Source organism: Xenopus laevis, chromosome 3S (assembly GCF_017654675.1).
Source record: "Xenopus laevis strain J_2021 chromosome 3S, Xenopus_laevis_v10.1, whole genome shotgun sequence".
In the NCBI taxonomy this organism is placed as follows: domain Eukaryota; kingdom Metazoa; phylum Chordata; class Amphibia; order Anura; family Pipidae; genus Xenopus; species Xenopus laevis.
In genome coordinates, this window is record NC_054376.1 from 119,856,812 (window position 1) to 119,877,386 (window position 20,575).

The following is a 20,575-nucleotide window of genomic DNA, read 5'->3' on the forward strand; positions in this document are numbered from 1 at the left end:
GTAACTAGGCAATCTCAGATACTCAATGAAACAGTGTTTCAGAAAAGGATTTTGCTATTAGTAAATAAGCCCCATTGTCTTTATAATGCCATATTAAATTACATTTGTTATGATTTTCTATTACATTAATTTCTTTCAAGTTCACTATAATGTACAGGTTGCAACACAATGGAACTACTTTTTGCAAGTAACAGTGACATGACAATTTTTTGGTAATGTCTCATTACCCATTGTCTCAATGTTCCATTAGTAATAGAGATGGAACAGTTGGGTTACAAATATCAAAATAATTGTTACACCATATAAAGTATGACAAGAACCATATTGCCTTCCTCTAGTCAAGTCAATGGCACTACATATGTGCAAAACTGTGGAATTACTGCTGGAGAATATCCATCGCTGAACGTTATTGCACAGCAATCCAATATTTGCATTGCAATAATGCCCCCTTTCCATTTTCAGCTAGAGCAGATATTAGTAATAAATTAAGAATATATGTATAAGTAAAATGGGGGTTATTTATAATGTTTGCACAGCGTATATTTATTTGCAAATGGTTGTATTGCCCCTGTTTTTTAGTTAACGCTAAAATATTGCACTGCTGTACCCATATTTCTGGTTTCGCACACAAATTTTCACAAATGAGACAGGTGTTTGTGCCCACTATGTGAGGTTGATGAGCATGAAAATAGTTGTGACAGTAATTTACATTCACTATATGCAAAACTATTTTGAGAATATTTTCTCCACTACCAAAGTCATGGCGTAATCATGGCGTAATCAAACGCAGAGTGTGCGCATAAATATTCACAAATTTTGCCATATTTAAAAGCTCTTATGGACATTTGCAGTGCAAAAAAAATCACAATTCTGTTTGCACATAATAAAACAATCTTACACAGTTTTATAAATATAACCATGCGCAGGGCAAATATATTCAGTGTGAATCATTCTGCCCTACGTAAAGTTTATAAATGAGTTCCAATATGTTGGAAACAGGCTACCACAAACTCTTAGGTAGGGATGTAGCGAACCGCCGAGTATGTGTTCGCGAACGCCGTTCGCGAACACCGGCAAAAAATGCGGACAGTTCGCGAACAGTTCGCGAACTTCGAACATCCGAAAATCGTTCGATTCGAACGATCAAAGGATTTTAATCGTTCGATCGAACGATTTTCGTTCGAATCGAACGATCGAAGCCATTCGATCGAATGATTTCATTCAATCCAATGGCTTCGATCGTGCGAATCGAACGAAAATCCTTCGATTTTAGCGATCGAATGGTCGAATGGTCGAACGATTTTGACGCGAACGCCTATTGGCGAACGTCGCGTGACGTTCGCGAACTTGCGGCAGACGCGAACAGCCGATGTTCACCGCAGAACAGTTCGCTACATCCCTACTCTTAGGGACAGGTTTATGCAAGTGTCAAATTTTATTTTGGTGAAGTCTAAATTCACACTTTGGTAAATCTGCCCCTAAGACATATATAACAAAAACAAAGAATATAGCAACATTTTAAGCTATTTTAGTGACCCTACAGGAATTGTTTTCTTGACTATAAACTGTTTTAGTGTGATAATGGTCTTAAAGTTTCAGCTTTAGTGGCTCTATGTCCACAAAGCAATCTTGAGATATAGAGGACTAAGGAACAAGAAATATGTGTATGCTATTCACCAAAATGATCATTTAAGGATTTTAAAAGCTAATTTGTATACTATTCACCACTAGTAGCTTCCAGCACAGTCATAAGTGGCCAATTCACAGATTAACAATAAACTCATAAAATAATACAAGTACTGATATCTGGACCCATTAAAGTGTTGAGCTAGAGTAGACAATCACAACCATTTCGTAACATTTGCCATCCAGTTGGCCACATAATGGACCAATTTAGGCTGAAACAATACTTTTTACCTTTTACAATCATTTTACCAATAAGATCACATGGGCAGATATGCAAATCCACAAACACCATGGCCAATTGAGATCTGGGTAAAGGATTGTACTGTAGCCATATAAGGAGGATAGGCTTTAGACTTTGTCAAGATAACAGGCATGAGAGATATTTTAAATTGATGACATACAATTCCCCAATGGTTAGTAGATTACTAACCACAATATCCTTGCACACACACATACATAGATATTGAGCTGCAGTCCCCAGCTAGCTTGGATTGTAATGCAATAAGTAACTCAATACAGTGTATATCTGACTCTATAAGATATACAGAAACACCTAATTTATACATATTATAATTCTATCTGCATTTATTATTTAACTATCAAACATTTTTCCATCATGATGTTGACTTTATATATATATATATATATATATATATATATATATATATATATAATTATTCCATTATACAATATATGTAAAATTTCTCCCTGAAAAAAATCAGTTCCAAATTTTATCTTAGCTTTAAATCATAAGGTCAAGCACAACTCATTAACAGAATAACAGGAACAACAAAAGAGCCTGGATTAAAAAATATGGCCCATACAACCAAAATATACAGCATAAGAGTATAAAAATACAACTTGAACTTCTATCCTTGTAAAGAAATGTGATGAATTTATTTAATTTTATGCATATATTTTTCACTCTACAATATAATACACAAATGATAATACAAAAATGATAAATACTCTTTTACATAAGTATTTATAAATTATTGCATAATGCTACTATATAGCAACCACTACATTCTGCAGTATATATATATAGTAAGTCAAACTGTATTAAGGTGGAACTATGGTAATAATACCATAAAAATAAACATAAAAGAGCACTTCTTGGCTATACTGGGAGTGAACATGGGTTCACTAAAATGCTAGGAACAGCACTGGTGTATACTGACATATAAAAATGCAATACCCTCACAGCTCATGACAGGCCTTCACCCTTGTTCTCCCCCCAACCTCCCCACTCATAACATAACCACCCATCTGAACCCCACCTGGAAACTTGCAATACATTTTTCCCCATGCTCACTATGCTGATGGCATAACAGATGGGCTTGAACAAGGTTTAGGCAGGAAAAATAGGTATGTTCCTATTGCCCCTCATTGTTTTCTCCAGGCACATGCCATTTCTGCCTACTCCTAATTATATTTACATACTGTATATACACATATATAATTATAAAATTGCTAAGAAATCAAATTATTGTAGACATAGTAGTAGCTCGCAAAAAGTCATATTAGTACAACAACTCACCTGCACAATTCCAGCAGCTGGTACTGACAATGTTTCATTTCCCAATACTGAATCCTCTGCGTCAATTAAGCTTTCAACTGGGACATTGTGGTGAGGTTTAAGGAAAGCAAAATCCCTTTCACTTGAATCAAGAGTAACACAGACATCATAAGAGTATGGTAGTGGCAAGGTACCATTATTAAACTGTGAAATAAATCTGTGATCAAGTTGAGGATAGGTGCTCATTGAACTAAATGATGCTGGAGATTTTGATCCTCTGAATCTTGATATGATCACAGACAGTACAGTCAACATAAAAAGAAAAGAGATCAGTGCTATGGCGATGACCAAATAAATTTGCATGTTTGACTGAGAATCTGATTTCATGGGCTGGTTACTAATTTCAGGAAGCACTTGCTGAAAATTATCAGCAACTACAAGTGTCAATGTAACAGTAGCTGAATGAGAAGGTGTCCCATTGTCCTTTACTATTACCACAACTTTGTGCCTCAAAACGTCTCTTTCTTGGAAAACATGAGATGTTCGGATCTCTCCTGTATATTGATCAATCATAAAATGTGATATTTCTGAAACCTGCAAAAAATGATAAGAGAGCCAAGCATTGTGACCTGAGTCAATATCCACTGCAACCACTTTAGTCACTAAAGTCCCTTGTTCAGAGGAGAAAGGAACCATCTCATATGCTGGAGAACCTCCAACATCTCCGGACGGATAGAGAATAGTTGGAGAATTATCATTCTGATCTACAACATAAATTCTCAGATTAGTGCTGCTGTTTAGAGATGGAGAACCATGGTCTTTAGCCATAATGCGGATTTGAAACTCTATTTCCTGCTCATAATCAAATGATTTTTGAGCATAAATAACCCCAGTTACTGGATTAATGGAAATAAAAGAGGCTGAAGAAGGATCTTCTGTACTTCTGCTGATAATAGAATAGACGAGTTTAGCATTTTCTTCAGTGTCTTTATCTATTGCTTGGATATTGAATATTGAAGCTCCTGGATGATTATTTTCTGGTACATAAGCAATATATATCAGTTTTTCAAACAGAGGTTCATTATCATTTATATCTGAAACATCTAACCTGAGGTTTTTCTTAGCTGTTAGTGGTGGGGAACCTCTGTCTCTTGCTTGAATGGTGATGTTGTAATTTGGATTATTCTCTCTATCCAAGGTGCTCATTGTAACAATTTTGTAGAAGTTTCCAGATGATGACAGCAATTTAAATGGTACTGCACCTATAATATCACAGTCAACTTCGCCATTTTCTCCATAATCAAGGTCATGTGCTTTAATTAAGGCTACCACAGTGCCAGGTGCAGAATCCTCAGAGATTGGACTATTTATTGATGTAATTGTTATATCTGGTGCATTGTCATTTTCATCAATAATTTGTATTAGTATCTTGGCATGGGAGACTAGGCCCCCACCGTCTTTTGCCTGTACAGATATTTCATAATGTTGCATTTTCTCAAAATCCAAATTTTCATTAGTTTTGACTTCACCGCTGACATGATTGATGAAAAATGTATTCATGGCCTGTTTAGATGTAGCAGTAAAATAATATGTGATTTGTGAGTTGATTCCTTCATCTTTATCGTTTGCACTGACATGAAGAATAGTAGAATTCACCCGAATATTTTCATTCACACTCACCGTGTATACCTCTTGAGTAAATATAGGTGCATTATCATTAAAATCTGAAACAATAATTTTAATAACTGCAGTACTAGACTGTACAGGATTCCCACCATCAAATGCTGTGAGGACTAATTGATGGATGCTTTCTGTTTCACGATCCAAAGAAGCCTCTAATACAAGTTCTGGAATGGTACTACTGTCAGTACTGGAAGTTTCTCTTAGTGCAAAATATTTATTTGCACTGAGTTTATAACTCTCCAGAGAATTCTTTCCCACATCAAGATCTTCAGCCTTCTCTAAAGCAAACCTTGCTCCTGGTATTGTGTGTTCACTCATTTCTAGCTCAATTATCTCATGAACAAATGTTGGGGGATTATCATTTATGTCCTTGATATAAATCTTCACATGAAAAACATTTAGGGGATTCTCTATCACAGCATCAAAGGTTAAGAAGCATTCCTCTGTTATCCCACACAGAATCTCTCTGTCTATTGTGTCTGTCACATACAGGTTTCCATTTTCTAAATTTACTTTGAGATATTTATCTGAAATATCAGAATCAATACGAAGTTTTCTAAATAAAATGTCCTTAATATTTAAACCAAGATCTTTTGCTAAATTTCCAATAATTGAACCTTTTTGCATTTCCTCAAAAATGGAATACTGAAGCTGCCCACAGACTGAATGACATAGAAATGAAAAGAAAACAGAAAACATTACTTGCCATCTTATTCCATTGTAAGTCTGTGCTGGCTGGATTTTCATTTTATCCTTCCTTTTCATTTCAGATATCCAAAAGAATTGTTTTGCTATATTTGTAATCCAATCAAGAACAAGCAAAAAAAAGGCAAAATTCTCTTCTCTATGAGATCAACTGCAGCCTCACAGACCCTGAATAGGTTTTTCAGTTGCTCTGTGCAAATCTGTCTGGGTTCTGCCTTATGAAGGTGGCCAGTGGATCTTCATTCTAGTTTCTTATTAGTGAACAGTGGCGCTGTGAGGTACAATTGTGGTACTGCAGCTAACACATACATAGATAATGTTATGTTTGTATAGTTTATAATAATTCACAATTTTTTATTTCTAAATCCTGGAAAATTATACTTAAATGGACACTTTTTCAGAAAAGCTTAATATCTGTAGTGAATATGATACATATATTATCTTAAATTGACTATATTTGACTATATTCCTATAAATTACGATGAGTTTAAAATACACTATCACTTATTTATCATTATTGACATATAAGTGGACAATGTGTGCGTGTGTGTGGTGGTACTATGCGATGATGCGTGAATTCACAATTTTCATAAATTTTTCAATATCACAAAATCAACAAGTTATGAATAACATTATACAGTATATTTTTGTCAGTTTCCAGGGAAGCTGCATCAGTTTATAGAAGACAAAAGTCTAAATTAGGCTTCTGAAGCTACAATGTATGTGCTCTCCCAACAGGCAAAAAAAAGCTGGTAAAGTAAAATATCTGATCTCTATTTTACTAGAGATAAATGATAATGCAAAGAAAATCACTCCTCCCATATGCTTAAAATCTACTTAAATTATGCTCTATTTATTTAATATTTAATGAACATGGACTATAAAAAAAACTGCATTGAATTTACAAGTTCTAGAAGCAAAAGTTCAGTAACAGTGGCATATCTGCATAAATCTCAACAAATATCCACATGTATATGAAGTATTGTTCATGCTACTCATACGTAAATTCCAAAATTTAAATTTTAAATGTTATATCAGGTAAACTAATGGAAAAGAGATCTTCAATTGAAAACATGGACTCTTCAATATTTTATAGATGCTAAAAAAAATACATTGGTTTATCTTCATAGTCAGAAAACTGAAATAAAATGCCTTAATAAAAAGACACTGACAAAGTAAATATTCACATGTCCCACTAAGTTTAGTGATTATAACACATTCAAAAACAGATACTGCATTTTCCTCACGTAGCCCTGTGGTTACCTGGTCCACTATTCAATGAGTTCTTATTTGCTATTGTGATTAAATCAAGAGATGGCACATGTATTTCAAAGAAAGAATGTAAACAGTATCCAGAATATCAGTCCTGCAATGTTCAGTTGTCAGTATTATCAAGTCCTCACTCCTCAACTCATAAAAGGTACAGTCTATTGAAATTGAGTTTTTAACACAAATACACTAGCAGAAAATAGTTAAATATTTTCCTGTTTTCTCACTATTAACGATATAAATGTTAATAAGATTTATGTGTAAGAAAAAGAATTGGCATTAACAGGCTTAAACTTAGACAAATAACGTAGCCAGAGGGAGAAACGACTTTACAAGGTGCAATGAAGCAAATATCCTGGCACGGCATATATTACATTAGGAAACAATATACTTACAAATACTTGTATGATTAGTCCTCTATTTTTATTATTGATGGGTTGTTAAACATGCAATTATGTATACACAAGTAGTGCTATATCACTATACACATATGATCTACTAGCAACATAATTACATCTGTACATTTCAGTCAGAAGTGGTAGACCACTAGTCAATCTGACACATCACAAAGGTTCAAATTCAATATTAATATATAATACACAAAAGCTATGAATATCTTGTAAATTATATCCTTATATACGGTGAGTTCTGATGTCATCAGTTATAAACGGTGAGTTCTGATGTCATTTCTGTCACTAGACTCATTGAAATTTGTATTATAATAAATAAAGTACCCCCAGTTGTAAAATATGAGGATATTAGAAGTTACCTCAGAGTTCCTTCGGCCTCGTGTTTTTATATGGTCATGAAACTCCTCGGTAACTTATAATTTCCTTATATTTTACAAAAGGGGGTACTTTATTCACTATATATTTTAGATTATAGCCATCACAGGTGTCTGATATATATAGACCAATATAATATATCTAGTCAGTCAGTTACAAAAATTTATAAAATATATATATATATTTGGAAACTCATTCCAAATTCCAGGTAAGCCAGGATACACTCTATACTCTGAAGAAACATAAAATATAAGAACAAAATAAATGTGTACCCTCAATAATTACTTTTCAGTAGGTAAAACACCATAAGTGCTTACAGTCAAGGCCACAAAGGCTTGGGCCTAGAACAGCAACATTTTAGTGGTGTATCATGTCACCCAGCTGCATCTTAAGGCGCACTGGGGACGTACAGCTTAATGCGCACATGTAGAGAGGAGGGGCTAGGACCATGCGGCCTCAAGCACCACTTGAGGAAATCCGGCCCTGAGTGCTTAGCTAGAATTTTCTGACAAAAGGCAAAGGAAATCCCCAAAAAGGTGTGTATGTATATATATATATATATATATATATATATATATATATATATATATATATATATGCAGACTGATGCTTTATAATTGACTTAATTAATATAATATAATATTAATAATACAAGATTTATTTTAATATAGCAATTGAAGTAAACATTTCTAGATGCTTATGATAATCTGGGAGACTTTTGATCTCCCAACAAATTATAATGTATGCAATGTCCAAACTGCCAATATCAAGTAAAATATAGTAGGTACATCTCCAAATAACAAGCTGTATTGTCTTTTAGCATACTAAAGCGGTGGTTAGCTTTTAAGTTAACTTTTAGTATGTTATGGAATGGCCAGTTCTGAGCAAAATTTCAGTTGGTCATTATTTATTTTTTATAGTTTTTAAATTATTTCTCTCCTTCTTCTGACTCTTTCTAGCTTTCAAATGGGGGCCACTGGCCCCATCTAAAACAAATGATTTGCAGGCTACAAATTAATTGTTAGTGTTACTTTTTATTACTCATCTTTCTATTCAGGCCTCTCCTATTCATGTTCCAGTCTCTTATTCAAATCAATACATGGTTTCTAGGGTAATTTGGACCCTTGCAACCAGATTGCTAAAATTTTAAACTGGAGAGCTGAATACAAAGCTAAATAACTCAAAAACTACAAATAATAAAAAATAAAAATCAACTGTAAATTATCTCAGAATATCACTCCCTACATCATACTAAAAGTTAACTTAAAGGTGAACGATCCCTTAAAAGGATGATGTGGTTATAATGTGGGAAATAAAATGTAAAGAATTAAAGCTTGTTATTAAGAAATATTACAATAACACATAAACCCTTCTAATACGAAAGTACAAAGGAAATACTTTGTATACAGTACCTATATTATTACAGACAGCAATGGCATAGTTTAGTGCAATTGTTTGGGTCCAAAAATAATGTAATAACCTAAAGTAGCTTACCTGTATAAGATCATTACTTGGTACAGGTCCCCGGTTACTTTCATTTCCAATGCCAGACACATCAGCATCAATCAAATTGTCTATCGGGACATTTTGGTTTTGTTTGATAAAAGTAAAATCGCTTTCACTTGAATCCAGAGATACACATACATTGTAGGAATAGGGAAGAGGCAGTGTCCCATTGTTGTACTGAGAAAGTAGTCTTGGATCAATGTGGGAATACAAATTTGTATTTAGAGAATCAAATGCCTGTGATGGTTTTGATTCCTTAAATTTTGAAATAGTGACTAATACAACTGTTAAAATAAAGAGTAACGATATCAGAGCAAGTGCAATTAATAGGTACATTTGTAAACTGGATTGAGCATTTTCTTCACTTAGCTGGTTGTTGAATTTGGGAACAACCTGAAGAACATGATCTGCAACAACAATGCTTAATGTTACTGTTGTTGAGAGAGAAGGGTCTCCATTATCCTTTACCATAACCACCACCTTATGTTTCAAAACATCTTTTTCCTGAAAGACACGGGATGTCCTGATTTCCCCAGTATGTTTGCTAATGGTAAAGGGGTTTGTTTCTGACATTTGTATGAAATTATATGACAGCCAAGAGTTATGTCCTGAGTCTGCATCCACTGCCACCACTTTTGTTATTAATGTACCTTGCTCGGAGCCAAAACGGACCATTTCAAATGCAGTTGAACCACCACTTTCAGTGGGAGGATACAGGATTTTTGGTGTATTATCATTCTGATCTATTATACGGATAATTAAAGTTGTATTGGTACTTAGAGAAGGGGATCCATTGTCTTTTGCAGTTATTTCCATTTTGAACTCCTTGTGCTGTTCATAATCAAATGATCTCTGAGCATAGAGAACTCCAGTCTCAATGTTCATGGAAAGGAAAGAGGATACTGGACTGTCTTCTGTGTTTGTGCTTGAAATTGAATAAATAACTTTAGCATTATCTCCACTATCAATATCGGATGCATGTACTCTGTATATTGAAGCTCCAGGTAAATTGTTCTCAGGCAAATGAGCATAATATATTGATTTCATAAACATTGGTGGATTGTCATTAGCATCTGATATGTCTAAAATTATGGACTTTTTGCTAGAGAGTTGAGGTGATCCTCTGTCATTAGCAAGAATAGTTATATTATAAAATGGGGCTAGCTCCCTGTCCAAGGCGCTTGTAGTAATAATTTGGTAGTATGTACTGGAGGAAATCATTAATTGAAAGGGGACTATACCCATTATTTGACAGTCAACTTCTCCATTTTCTTCAGCATCTTGATCATGGACCTCAATCAGTGCTATAACAGTGCCAGGCTCAGAATCCTCAGGAACAGGAGAAGATAATGAGGCAATGAATATCTCAGGTGGGTTGTCATTTTCATCTATAATCTCTATAAAAACTATGGAATGGGCAACAAACCCACCTCCATCTTTAGCTTGAACAGACATTTCATAACTTCTTGTATCCTCAAAATTCAAATTTCTTTTTGTTTTAATTTCACCATTTGTAGGATTAATGCTAAACATGCTAGTGTGCATACTGTTGTCAGATGTTTTGCTGAAGGAATATATAATTTGCGCATTTGTACCTTCATCTTTATCAACTGCATTTACGACAAGCACCGTTGAGTTAACTGGAGTTTTTTCGCTTATGCTTACTTTATAAATTTCTTGAGAAAATGAAGGTAAATTATCATTGGCATCAGTAACAATAATTTTAAGTAAAGCAGTACCACTTCTTTTTGGATTTCCTCTATCAGATGCTGTTAATATTAATTCATGAAGTTTCTGAGTCTCATGATCCAAAGGTTTTTCAAGTACAAGTTCTGGAAATCTCACTCCATCAGCACGTGTTTTTTCAATCAGTATAAAATACTTATTGTCACTCAATTTATATGTTTGCACGGCATTAATGCCAATATCCGGATCTTCTGCTGTTTGTAAAACCATATGAGTTCCTGGTGGAGTAGATTCAATGATTTCTAGAGAGATGGTGTCATGAAAAAACACTGGGGAATTATCATTAATATCCTGAATTTCAATACTGATGCTAAAAACATTTAAGGGATTTATTACCATTGCATCAAATTTTAAGAAACAGATGGCTGCTGCCCCACACAATGCCTCTCTGTCTATCCTGTCTTTCACATATAAATCTCCATTTCTTTCATCAACAGAAAAATATCTTTCTGAAATTCTTGAAACAATTCGAAGTTTTCTGGTTGACAGATCTTTAACATCTAACTGGAGATCTTTTGCAATATTTGCTATGACAGAGTCTTTTCTCATTTCCTCAGAAATTGAATAATTAAGATGACCAGAGACTGGATGACAAAGCCATGAGATTAAGAATAAAAATGTTACTTGCCATATCATTCTCTTGTATGTCTGTTCTTGTTGGATTTCCATCTCAGCTGTTTTCAAAAATGAAATCTTCTAAAGTTAATTCCTTAAGGATGCACAGAAATGTTAGTCCATTGGAAATGTATTCTGTGTTTGAGTTTTTATTATGAGAGAATCCAGAAAATGTCTGCCTTCTTTCCTGCAGTTCTGCAGTGTGAGTAATTCAATGAATATCACTGGGTTTCCATATCCACATTCTTCCCTTGTTGGTGAACAGCGGCGCTTTGAGGCACAACTTGGGAACTACACCACTGAAAAATCTTGTAACTTTAGCTTGTATTTGCAGTATTGAAGTATTTTAATCAAATATTGCAAATATAAATGTTTCTTGTGGTTTTATAATTCAGTGTAAATTAACTAAACACCATGAATAAAGCAAACAAAATATACGAATATACTAAATTGCATGAGTTAAAGAACCTATAGGAAAGATGCTCTAAAGAATCTTTTGTTATCTATAAATGTATTATCTAATTTATCTCCAGCTCTAGAGTAAATAAACATTTATGAAACTATCATATGTTGTAATATGGTCTATTTTTACATTATGTTGTATAAGAGAGTAACTAAAACACAACATTTTTAGATTTGAAAACGTTGGTAGCATAGGGACTTTTCTGCAACATATTTATGGAGAAAAACTTTTCACAGGATTAATACAGAAGGAATTCGAATGTCTTTAAAAGTTGCTTAACAAATATTCCAGTCAGTATATTTGTGTTGAAAGCACAGAAAAACAGTCCAAAGCAAAACAAACCATCGAGTTCGGCAAGAAAACATATTTGAGGAATTCAAGTTGTCTGAATCAATTAGAAGTTTTATAAGTTACAAAGAAGTCAACAGAGCATGGAACAATCCCTAAATATTTGTTGAATATGTAAATAATAACAATATAAAGCAAGAGGGAGTGGGACTCTGTATTAGAAAGAGTAAATGTCGCTTATCAGAGTAAGTAAAAGAAGATATTTTACATTATTTTTCTTTTGTTTAACATGCTATTAAATGAAGACTTGCTTTTTAATAGTCTTAGTTCTGATGATTTGGTTGACATGTGAACATGTGAGGGTAAACAAAGATGCAGGACTTCGGCACTTAAAGAGCTAAACTCTGTTATTGCCAAACCACTTTACTTAAACTTCCAGGATTCTTTGATGTCTGACATTATTCCGAGAGATCAATGAATTGCTAATTTGATCCCATTTATAAAAATAGGTTATAAGACACTAGGGGGCAGATTTACTAAACTCGAGTGAATGTTCGAATTTCAAAAACTTTGAATTTCGAAGTAAATTTTTTGGTTCTTCGACCATCGAATAGGCTATATTCGACCATTTGAATGATTTGAAGTAAAAATCGTTCGACTATTCGACCATTCGACCATTCGATAATCAAAGTACTGTCTCTTTAAAAAAACCTTCAACTTCATACTTTGCTATATTAAAGCTACTGTAGTGCAATGTTAGCCTATGGTGACCTTCCACAGCACTTTCTAATTTTTTTTGATCGAATAAAAATCCTTCGATCGATTGCTAAAAATCATTCAAATCGTTCAATATTCGAATTCAAAGTTTTTTAAATTCGATGGTCGAATTTAGACGTTTTTTGTACTTCGAAATTCGACCCTTAGTAAATCTGCCCCTAGGATACATTTCAATACACAATACTATGAGTTTATGATTATAAATCTATGTTTTACAAGCAAGAAGCAAATTTAACCTCATTCAGTTAGGAGAAGACCAGATAACTAGACAATGGGTTTGAGGTGGATGTTATCTAATTTTTGACACAGTACCACACAGATGTTTACTGATTAAATTAAGGAATAAAGGCCTTGAACATAATATTTGTACTTGGATAAAGAACTGACTGAAAAATAGATAACAGACTGTGCTACTGTAAACATCTTTGCAGATGAGTGGTAGGCCTCACCTTGAGTATACAGTACAGTTCTGGGTCCCAGTCTTTAAGATATATATTAATGTTCTAGAAAGATGATTACTCTTTGCAAGCACAGTAAAATACAAGATAGATAACAGGAAGATCTTCTTTTCACATAGGAAAGATCAAGAGGCCAACCCTTTAGACTTTAATAACAGCTTTCTCTTGAAGCGATCCAAATGGTTTGTCATAGTAAGGGGATTGATGTTGTGTGATATGACTTCTTGGATACTATCCATGGCTAGAGTAATCTCATGATCTACTGTTTTGTATACATATGTGTGAACGTTTCTGCTTCAATTTTTTTCTGCTTCAAATTTTTTGTGAGCTAGAATTTTGCCATGCATTTTTTTCACCAGAAAACAAATGCGTTTTTTTGCTGTTAAAAAATGGCAACATCATTATTATGCATCACTTGCCTTATGAACCAGTTGGATTTGAGCACTCCTGGGCCCTTCCCCTAGCTGTCTAATGAACAGTCTGAGAACAGTTTTAGATCTGTGTAATGGAGCTACAAGATATGGCTAAGCATACACTATTTTAGAAAGATTAACAATTCAATGTAATTACACTTAACACACACACAGAGTAATGCCATTTGTATCAAAAGTCAACTAACCCACCTGTATATTTTGCATGAAAGCTCCTTGTAGATGTGCCCTGACTGTAACCAAACTCAGACTTTGAGTTTGCTTTGCGCTGTAGTGTAGCAATTATATGCTGACTTGCTAACAAGTGATGTATAATGTTAATACCATATATCAAATACCAACTGGATTTTTCATACTGTACCATGATAATTATGTTATACTAGAGAAATCAATGATACATTTGCTGGATATGCAATGCAAATATCTTAAATGTCCCCAGGTTTTAATAAATAACAACTTGTGCATGCACTAGGTTATAACCCTTGTATGAGTCCAGATCTGTATATTTTAAAGTGTATACTGGGGTGTACTCAGCAAGCCTATAATCTAACATTAACTTAAAGACTATTGGGGGAATGTAATAAAAGTCGCAAAGAGCAAAACAATTTGCACAAATACGAATAAAAATTCTCATTTCCCAATGCAATACTCTTCCTTAAACTGTTATGACATTGCAAATTTTAATTGCGCACTGCCGATTCTTAAGAAGTGCTTGAAGGTGTCTTAATCTTTTGGAGCAAACGTAATAACTTTTTCAGTAAGAAGTTATATTACATTCACTACGCAGTGGCGCAAAATATAAAATTCTCAAACCTTCTTCCACTGTCGGAAATGGCCGCTAAACAGTTTCCGGGTTTGCAAAAGCTATATTAAATTCGCACAAAGGCAAATTTTTTTGTATAGAAGCATAATTTTTCGCATTGCGAATATTTTTCCTGTAACCAACTTTTATTACATTCCCCTATAAATGTCTGGATAAAAGTTCATTATACGGGCCAATGCAGATATATTGTTGACTTTCACAACAAATACCTTCCTCCCAATGGCCTGATTTAGGTGGGACAGTCCCAAATCACAGACACAAAATTGAGATGGCTAAATGTAAAGTAGTCATGATTTTAGGGGTGTATCTGAGAATAACTGGGACTGATATGGGGGAATAGCCTAAAACCTTGGGTATGTGCTATGTGTCTAGTTTCATGGACATGTTTCTATGCTTAAAAATGTGTTTGTGTATTAATAATTCTAATAATAATAATAATGTAATCTAAATGAATGTTGTAAATGCATTTTATCTTCAACTAATATTTAATTGCCAATGTGTAGTTATAAAGCTACAAATTGTAACTCTGTCTAATGTGTACTGTTTTTAAAAAACAAAAAGAAAATACTTCAGAATTAGGCTTCTTATAATGTACAATAGGATATGTTAAAGGAACAGTACAGTGTAAAAATAAAAACTGGATAAACAAATAGAAAATTCTGGGTTTTAACAAAATAACCCTCTAAAGATTTCTATGCTGAAGTTTCTGAGATGGTGCAACAACATTCACCAACCCAAATGTAAACATTAAACATAGAGGAATGTCCAGAATAGCCAACCTAAAAACATTGTAAATTTCACTGAAATTTGGAATGCAATAACAGCAATGGCAGAAATTAATGACTGCCCCACAATGAGCAACCAAATGCACCAATCATAGAGAAGCCCACATCAAGCTGATTTACAGGGGGCATCTAACCCCGAATAAGCTGGCAAATTTATCCAAAGAACTGCTGGAGGGGATGCGGACAACAAGGCACGCTACTACACATGTGGTGGAATTGTCATACAATTTCACATTTTTGGCACGCTACTACACATGTGGTGGAACTGTCATACAATTTCACATTTTTGGCAGCATATTTTTCAAATGCTAACTCAACTACTCAAACAACATCTCCATAGGGACCCAGAGGTAGCCCTTCTACAAATCTATCCAATACGACTAGCCAAATGCACCAAGAAGCATCATATATTCAAATCTGCTACCACTCTCATAGCCAAATACTGGAAATCTGCTACAACACCCACTTTGCAAGAATGCATAGCCAAAATAAAAGTTAGAGGTAGCATGGAAAAAGGGGCAGCAGAGAGAGATAACACACTAGAAATGCATCAGGAAATTTGGGATGAATGGTACACCTTTATGGACGCATATACCCAACCTTAATAGACTATTGAGATTACACTAACATATTGTGCTTTTTCTTTTTTTTACTATTACCGATAGGTGACATATTTATTTGTTTGATGTTGGTTTTATCTGCAAATGTAGACTTAGATTTGTCATGAATGAACTATAAGAGAAGCTATACTATTGAATGGTTGTATCTATCAATGCATGACCATTTCTCTCTTTTAATTATTGCAAATAAAACTGTAGTTTTAAAAATTTGGAATGCAATAGTGAAATAATATTGTTGCCATAGGAACTAACAACACTGAAACCACTGTAATGAGTAGAATATTAGCTGTTTGCATTAGCAGTACTGTATGTATGGTTTACCCTTCAACAAAACCAAAAACTCTTATTAGCAATTTTGAGTAACCTGTGACTTCAGGTTACTTAAATTTACTACAAGTATCTGTACTAGGGACCTGGGGTTTTCGGGATAAAGGATCTTTCCATAATTTGACTCACCTAAAAATCTCAACCTTAAATAAAAACAATAGGATTGTTTTGCCACAAATATGAATTCATGCAGCTTAGTTACCATCAAGTACAATCATTCTGTAAAAAATGTATTTGCTTGTACGTGACTCTATGGACACAGTTAACACATCCCTTTACCAACTTCAATCATGTCCAATCATTTCCAGAAATACAGCAATAGAATATATCCTCTACAAATACCAACACTCCACGAAGGTCATATTAAACTGAATTAACTAAATATAAAAAATAAACAGTTTTTTTTAACAAATTCTGCTATTTCATTGCAATTCTTAAAATAGATTATCCGATACTTCATTATTCTTAGAATATTTCTAAAATGCTATTGTAATTTAATATACATCAGGCACTCAGATATCAAATACCAACCAGGTTTCAGGAATATAAAACAAACTGGCATGTGAGCCACTCAGTACATTATTGTACTAATAAGCCTTACATATGTAAGAACCAATCACATTAATCAGATTATCTGGCCTGTGGGACAGCCAACTGGATCACTAAGAAAGACCTATTTCATCAATGTTGGATTACTGCATACCTTCCAACCTTTGAATTTAAAAACAGCACTATTTATAGCATGATTCACCACATCCTTTTATATTCAGACATGCCCTGATACATTCAATCCCCATACCTTCTAACTATTTACAGGTCTATGATTATAATTAGTGATGGGTGAATTTATTCACCAGGCACAAATTTGTGGCGAATTTGCGTGATTCGCCACCGGCGAATAAATTTGTGAAATGGCCGCAAAAATTCTCTGGCGCAAAAAATTGTCGCCGGCGTCCAAAAACGGACACTGGCGTAAAAAAAAACAGACAGCGGCGTCAAAAACAGACGCCGGTGTCAAAAACGAAATGCTGGCAGAGCAGCGCAAATTTGCCCATCACTAATTGTAATGAATACTGGGACTGGTATAAAGTATGTGATTGATGGCCAATAGTGACCATACGTCAACCTCAGATTCATTTGATCAAGTTGATGACAATAATGACAGAAAAAAACTTTTCAGGGACCACACACATTGACAAGTGGTCATACAATTCAGTAATATAGCTATATATGTAGATATTATGCTCAATTATGAATGTATGATTAATAATAAATAGTTGACAACATGAAACACATGTTCTTATTACTTCCATTTTATACAGTATCATATTAACTCACCTGCATATAATTGCTGGGTGGAATACTATCTTTTCCATTTTCAGACACAAGTCCTGAATCCTCAGTGTCAATAAGATTGTCTATAGGAACATTCTGATTTGACTTCAGAAAAGTAAAGTCACTTTCAGATGAATCCATGGCCACGCAGACATTGTAGGTGTATGGAAGAGGCAAAGTCCCATTATTAAACTTAGACAGTATACTGGGATCCACTTGAGGATATAGGTTTGTGCTTAGCGATCCAAAGGCTGGAGGGTTAGGCTCCTTACATTTTGATACAACCACCAATATAACAGTTAAAATAAACAGCAATGATATTAGAGAGAGTGCAATTATCAAGTACATTTGTAAACTGGATTGAGGGCCTTCATCAGTTATCTGATTACTATGTTTGGGAACCACCTGTTGAAAATTGTCTGCCACAATGAGGCTTAATGTAACTGTTGCTGAGAGATAAGGATTACCAGTGTCCTTCACCATTACAACTAGCTTATGTTTTAAAATATCTTTCTCCTGAAACATATGAGATGTCCTAATCTCTCCTGTGTGATGACTAATGGTGAAGTGAGTTGGTTCTAACCCTTGTATAAAATGATAAGAAAGCCAAGAATTATGTCCTGAATCTGCATCCACGGCCACTACTTTGGTTATTAGAGTACCCTGCTCAGAGGCAAAAGGTACCATCTCAAAAAATGTTGAATCCCCATTTTCTGATGATGGATACAAAATTTTTGGAGCATTATCATTCTGGTCTGTAATATGGATAATTAAGGTTGCATTGCTACTCAGAGGTGGAGATCCATTGTCTTTAGCCAATATTTCCATTTGAAACTCCTTTTGTTGTTCATAGTCAAAGGATCGCTGAGCATAGAGAACTCCAGTTTCTATATTAATGGAAAAATAAGAAGACACTGGAAAATCCTCTGTATTTGAGTTTGAAATTGAATAAATAAGTTTTGCATTGTCTCCTATATCAAGATCTGTTGCATGAACTGTGTATATTGAAGCTCCTGGTAAATTATTTTCAGGCAAATAAGTGCTATAAGTAGATTTTTGAAACACTGGTGTGTTATCATTAATATCTGATATATCCAATTTGATGAATTTCTTGCTGGAGAGCTGAGGTGATCCTCTGTCAGTAGCAGAAATTGTGATGTTATACCAAGGAACCTTCTCTCTGTCCAAGGGTCCTGTTGTAATAATTCTGTAGAATCTGACTGAAGATGATACTAATTGAAAAGGTGCTGTGCCAATTATCTGGCAGTCAACTTCTCCATTTTCCTCTGAGTCTTGGTCAGAAATTTCAATCAGTGCAATAACAGTGCCAGGAACTGAATTCTCAGGGACAGGCGTAGATAATGAAGCAATGGATATCTCAGGTGCATTGTCATTTTCATCAATAACTTCTATTAATACTTTTGAATGGGCCACAAAACCACCACCATCTTTGGCTTGTATTGACAATTCATAGTTTCTTTTCCCCTCAAAATTCAGAATTCCTCTAGTCTTAATTTCTCCATTTGTAGGACTGATGCTAAACATTGAAGTATAAAGTTTGTTTTCTGATGATTTGCTGAAGGAATATGTGATTTGTGCATTAAGACCTTCATCTTTATCTGTTGCATTGACAGTAAGAACTGTGGAGTTGATAGGAGTGTTTTCACTTATAGTTGCTTTATATACAAATTGATTAAAAACAGGTAAATTATCATTGGCATCAGTGACAATTACTCTTATTAAAGCAGTACCAGTTCTTACTGGGTTTCCACCATCCAAGGCTGTTAAAATTAATTCATGGATATTTTGGGTTTCACGATCTAAAGGTTTGTCTAATATGAGTTCTGGGAATTGTATTTCTTCAGTGGTGGTCTTTACATTCAGTGTGAAGTACTGATTGTCACTGAGTCTGTATGTTAGCTCAGCATTGATGCCAATATCTGGATCCTCTGCATTTTGTAAAGCCAATTGTGTTCCTGGTGGAGTTGATTCGTTGATTTCTAAAGTGATGGTGTCATGAAAACATTTTGGAGGATTATCATTTATATCCTGAATTTCAACTTTAACACTAAATACATTTAAAGGATTTTCAACCATAGCATCAAAGGTCAGGATACAGGTAGTTGCTGTCCCACACAATGTCTCCCTGTCTATCCTGTCTTTCACATATAAGTTGCCGTTCCTCAAATCAATAGAAAAATATTTCTCTGAAACACGTGAAACAATATGAAACTTTCTGTCTGTAAGATCTTTAACATCTAACTGGAGATCTTTTGCAATATTTGATATAACAGAGCCTCTGTTCAATTCTTCAACAATAGAATAATAAAGCTGTCCAGAGACTGAACAGTAAAGAATGGAGAATAGGAAACAAAATGTTACTTGCCATTTGATTCCATAGTTGCTCTGCTGAATTTTCCTTTCATCCATTTTCAAAATATAGATAGAGGAATCCTATTAGACATACAGCATTTGTAATCCAGTGGAAAATACAGGTTTCACAACAATTAATAAGTGGGCAAATTAAAATTCTCTGCCACTGTTTATGGTCAAATCCAGAATATGTCTGCCTTCCTTCTTGCAGCTCTGCAGTGTGAGCAAGTAGAATGAATATCACTGTATCTCCAGTTGCACATTTTTCTCTTTATTGGTGAACAGCGGCGCTCTGAGGTGCAAATGGGGAACTGCATCATTGCAAAATAATTCAGTGCAACTTCTATTCAAAGAACTTTTTGTTTTTGAAAATTATTTCCT

General features: G+C 34.3%; 1 protein-coding gene across 9 annotated transcripts in view; it reads right to left on the reverse strand.

The window, feature by feature from the left end:
• The window catches only part of LOC108713304 (protocadherin gamma-A4), a 203,329-nt gene that overhangs the window by 135,768 nt on the left and 46,986 nt on the right, over positions 1-20,575 (reverse strand). Inside the window, exon 1 of one of the 9 annotated variants that reach the window (XM_041588780.1) lies at positions 17,825-20,407. The exons of 6 other annotated variants lie outside the window; for them this stretch is intronic. In XM_041588780.1, the coding sequence (XP_041444714.1) occupies positions 17,825-20,251 (2,427 nt within the window). In that variant the 5' untranslated portion in view covers positions 20,252-20,407. Of the gene's footprint in view, positions 1-3,226; positions 5,768-9,141; positions 11,725-17,824; positions 20,408-20,575 lie in introns of those variants that run through there. 2 more of the 9 variants (XM_041588783.1, XM_041588781.1) reach the window with 2 other exon arrangements.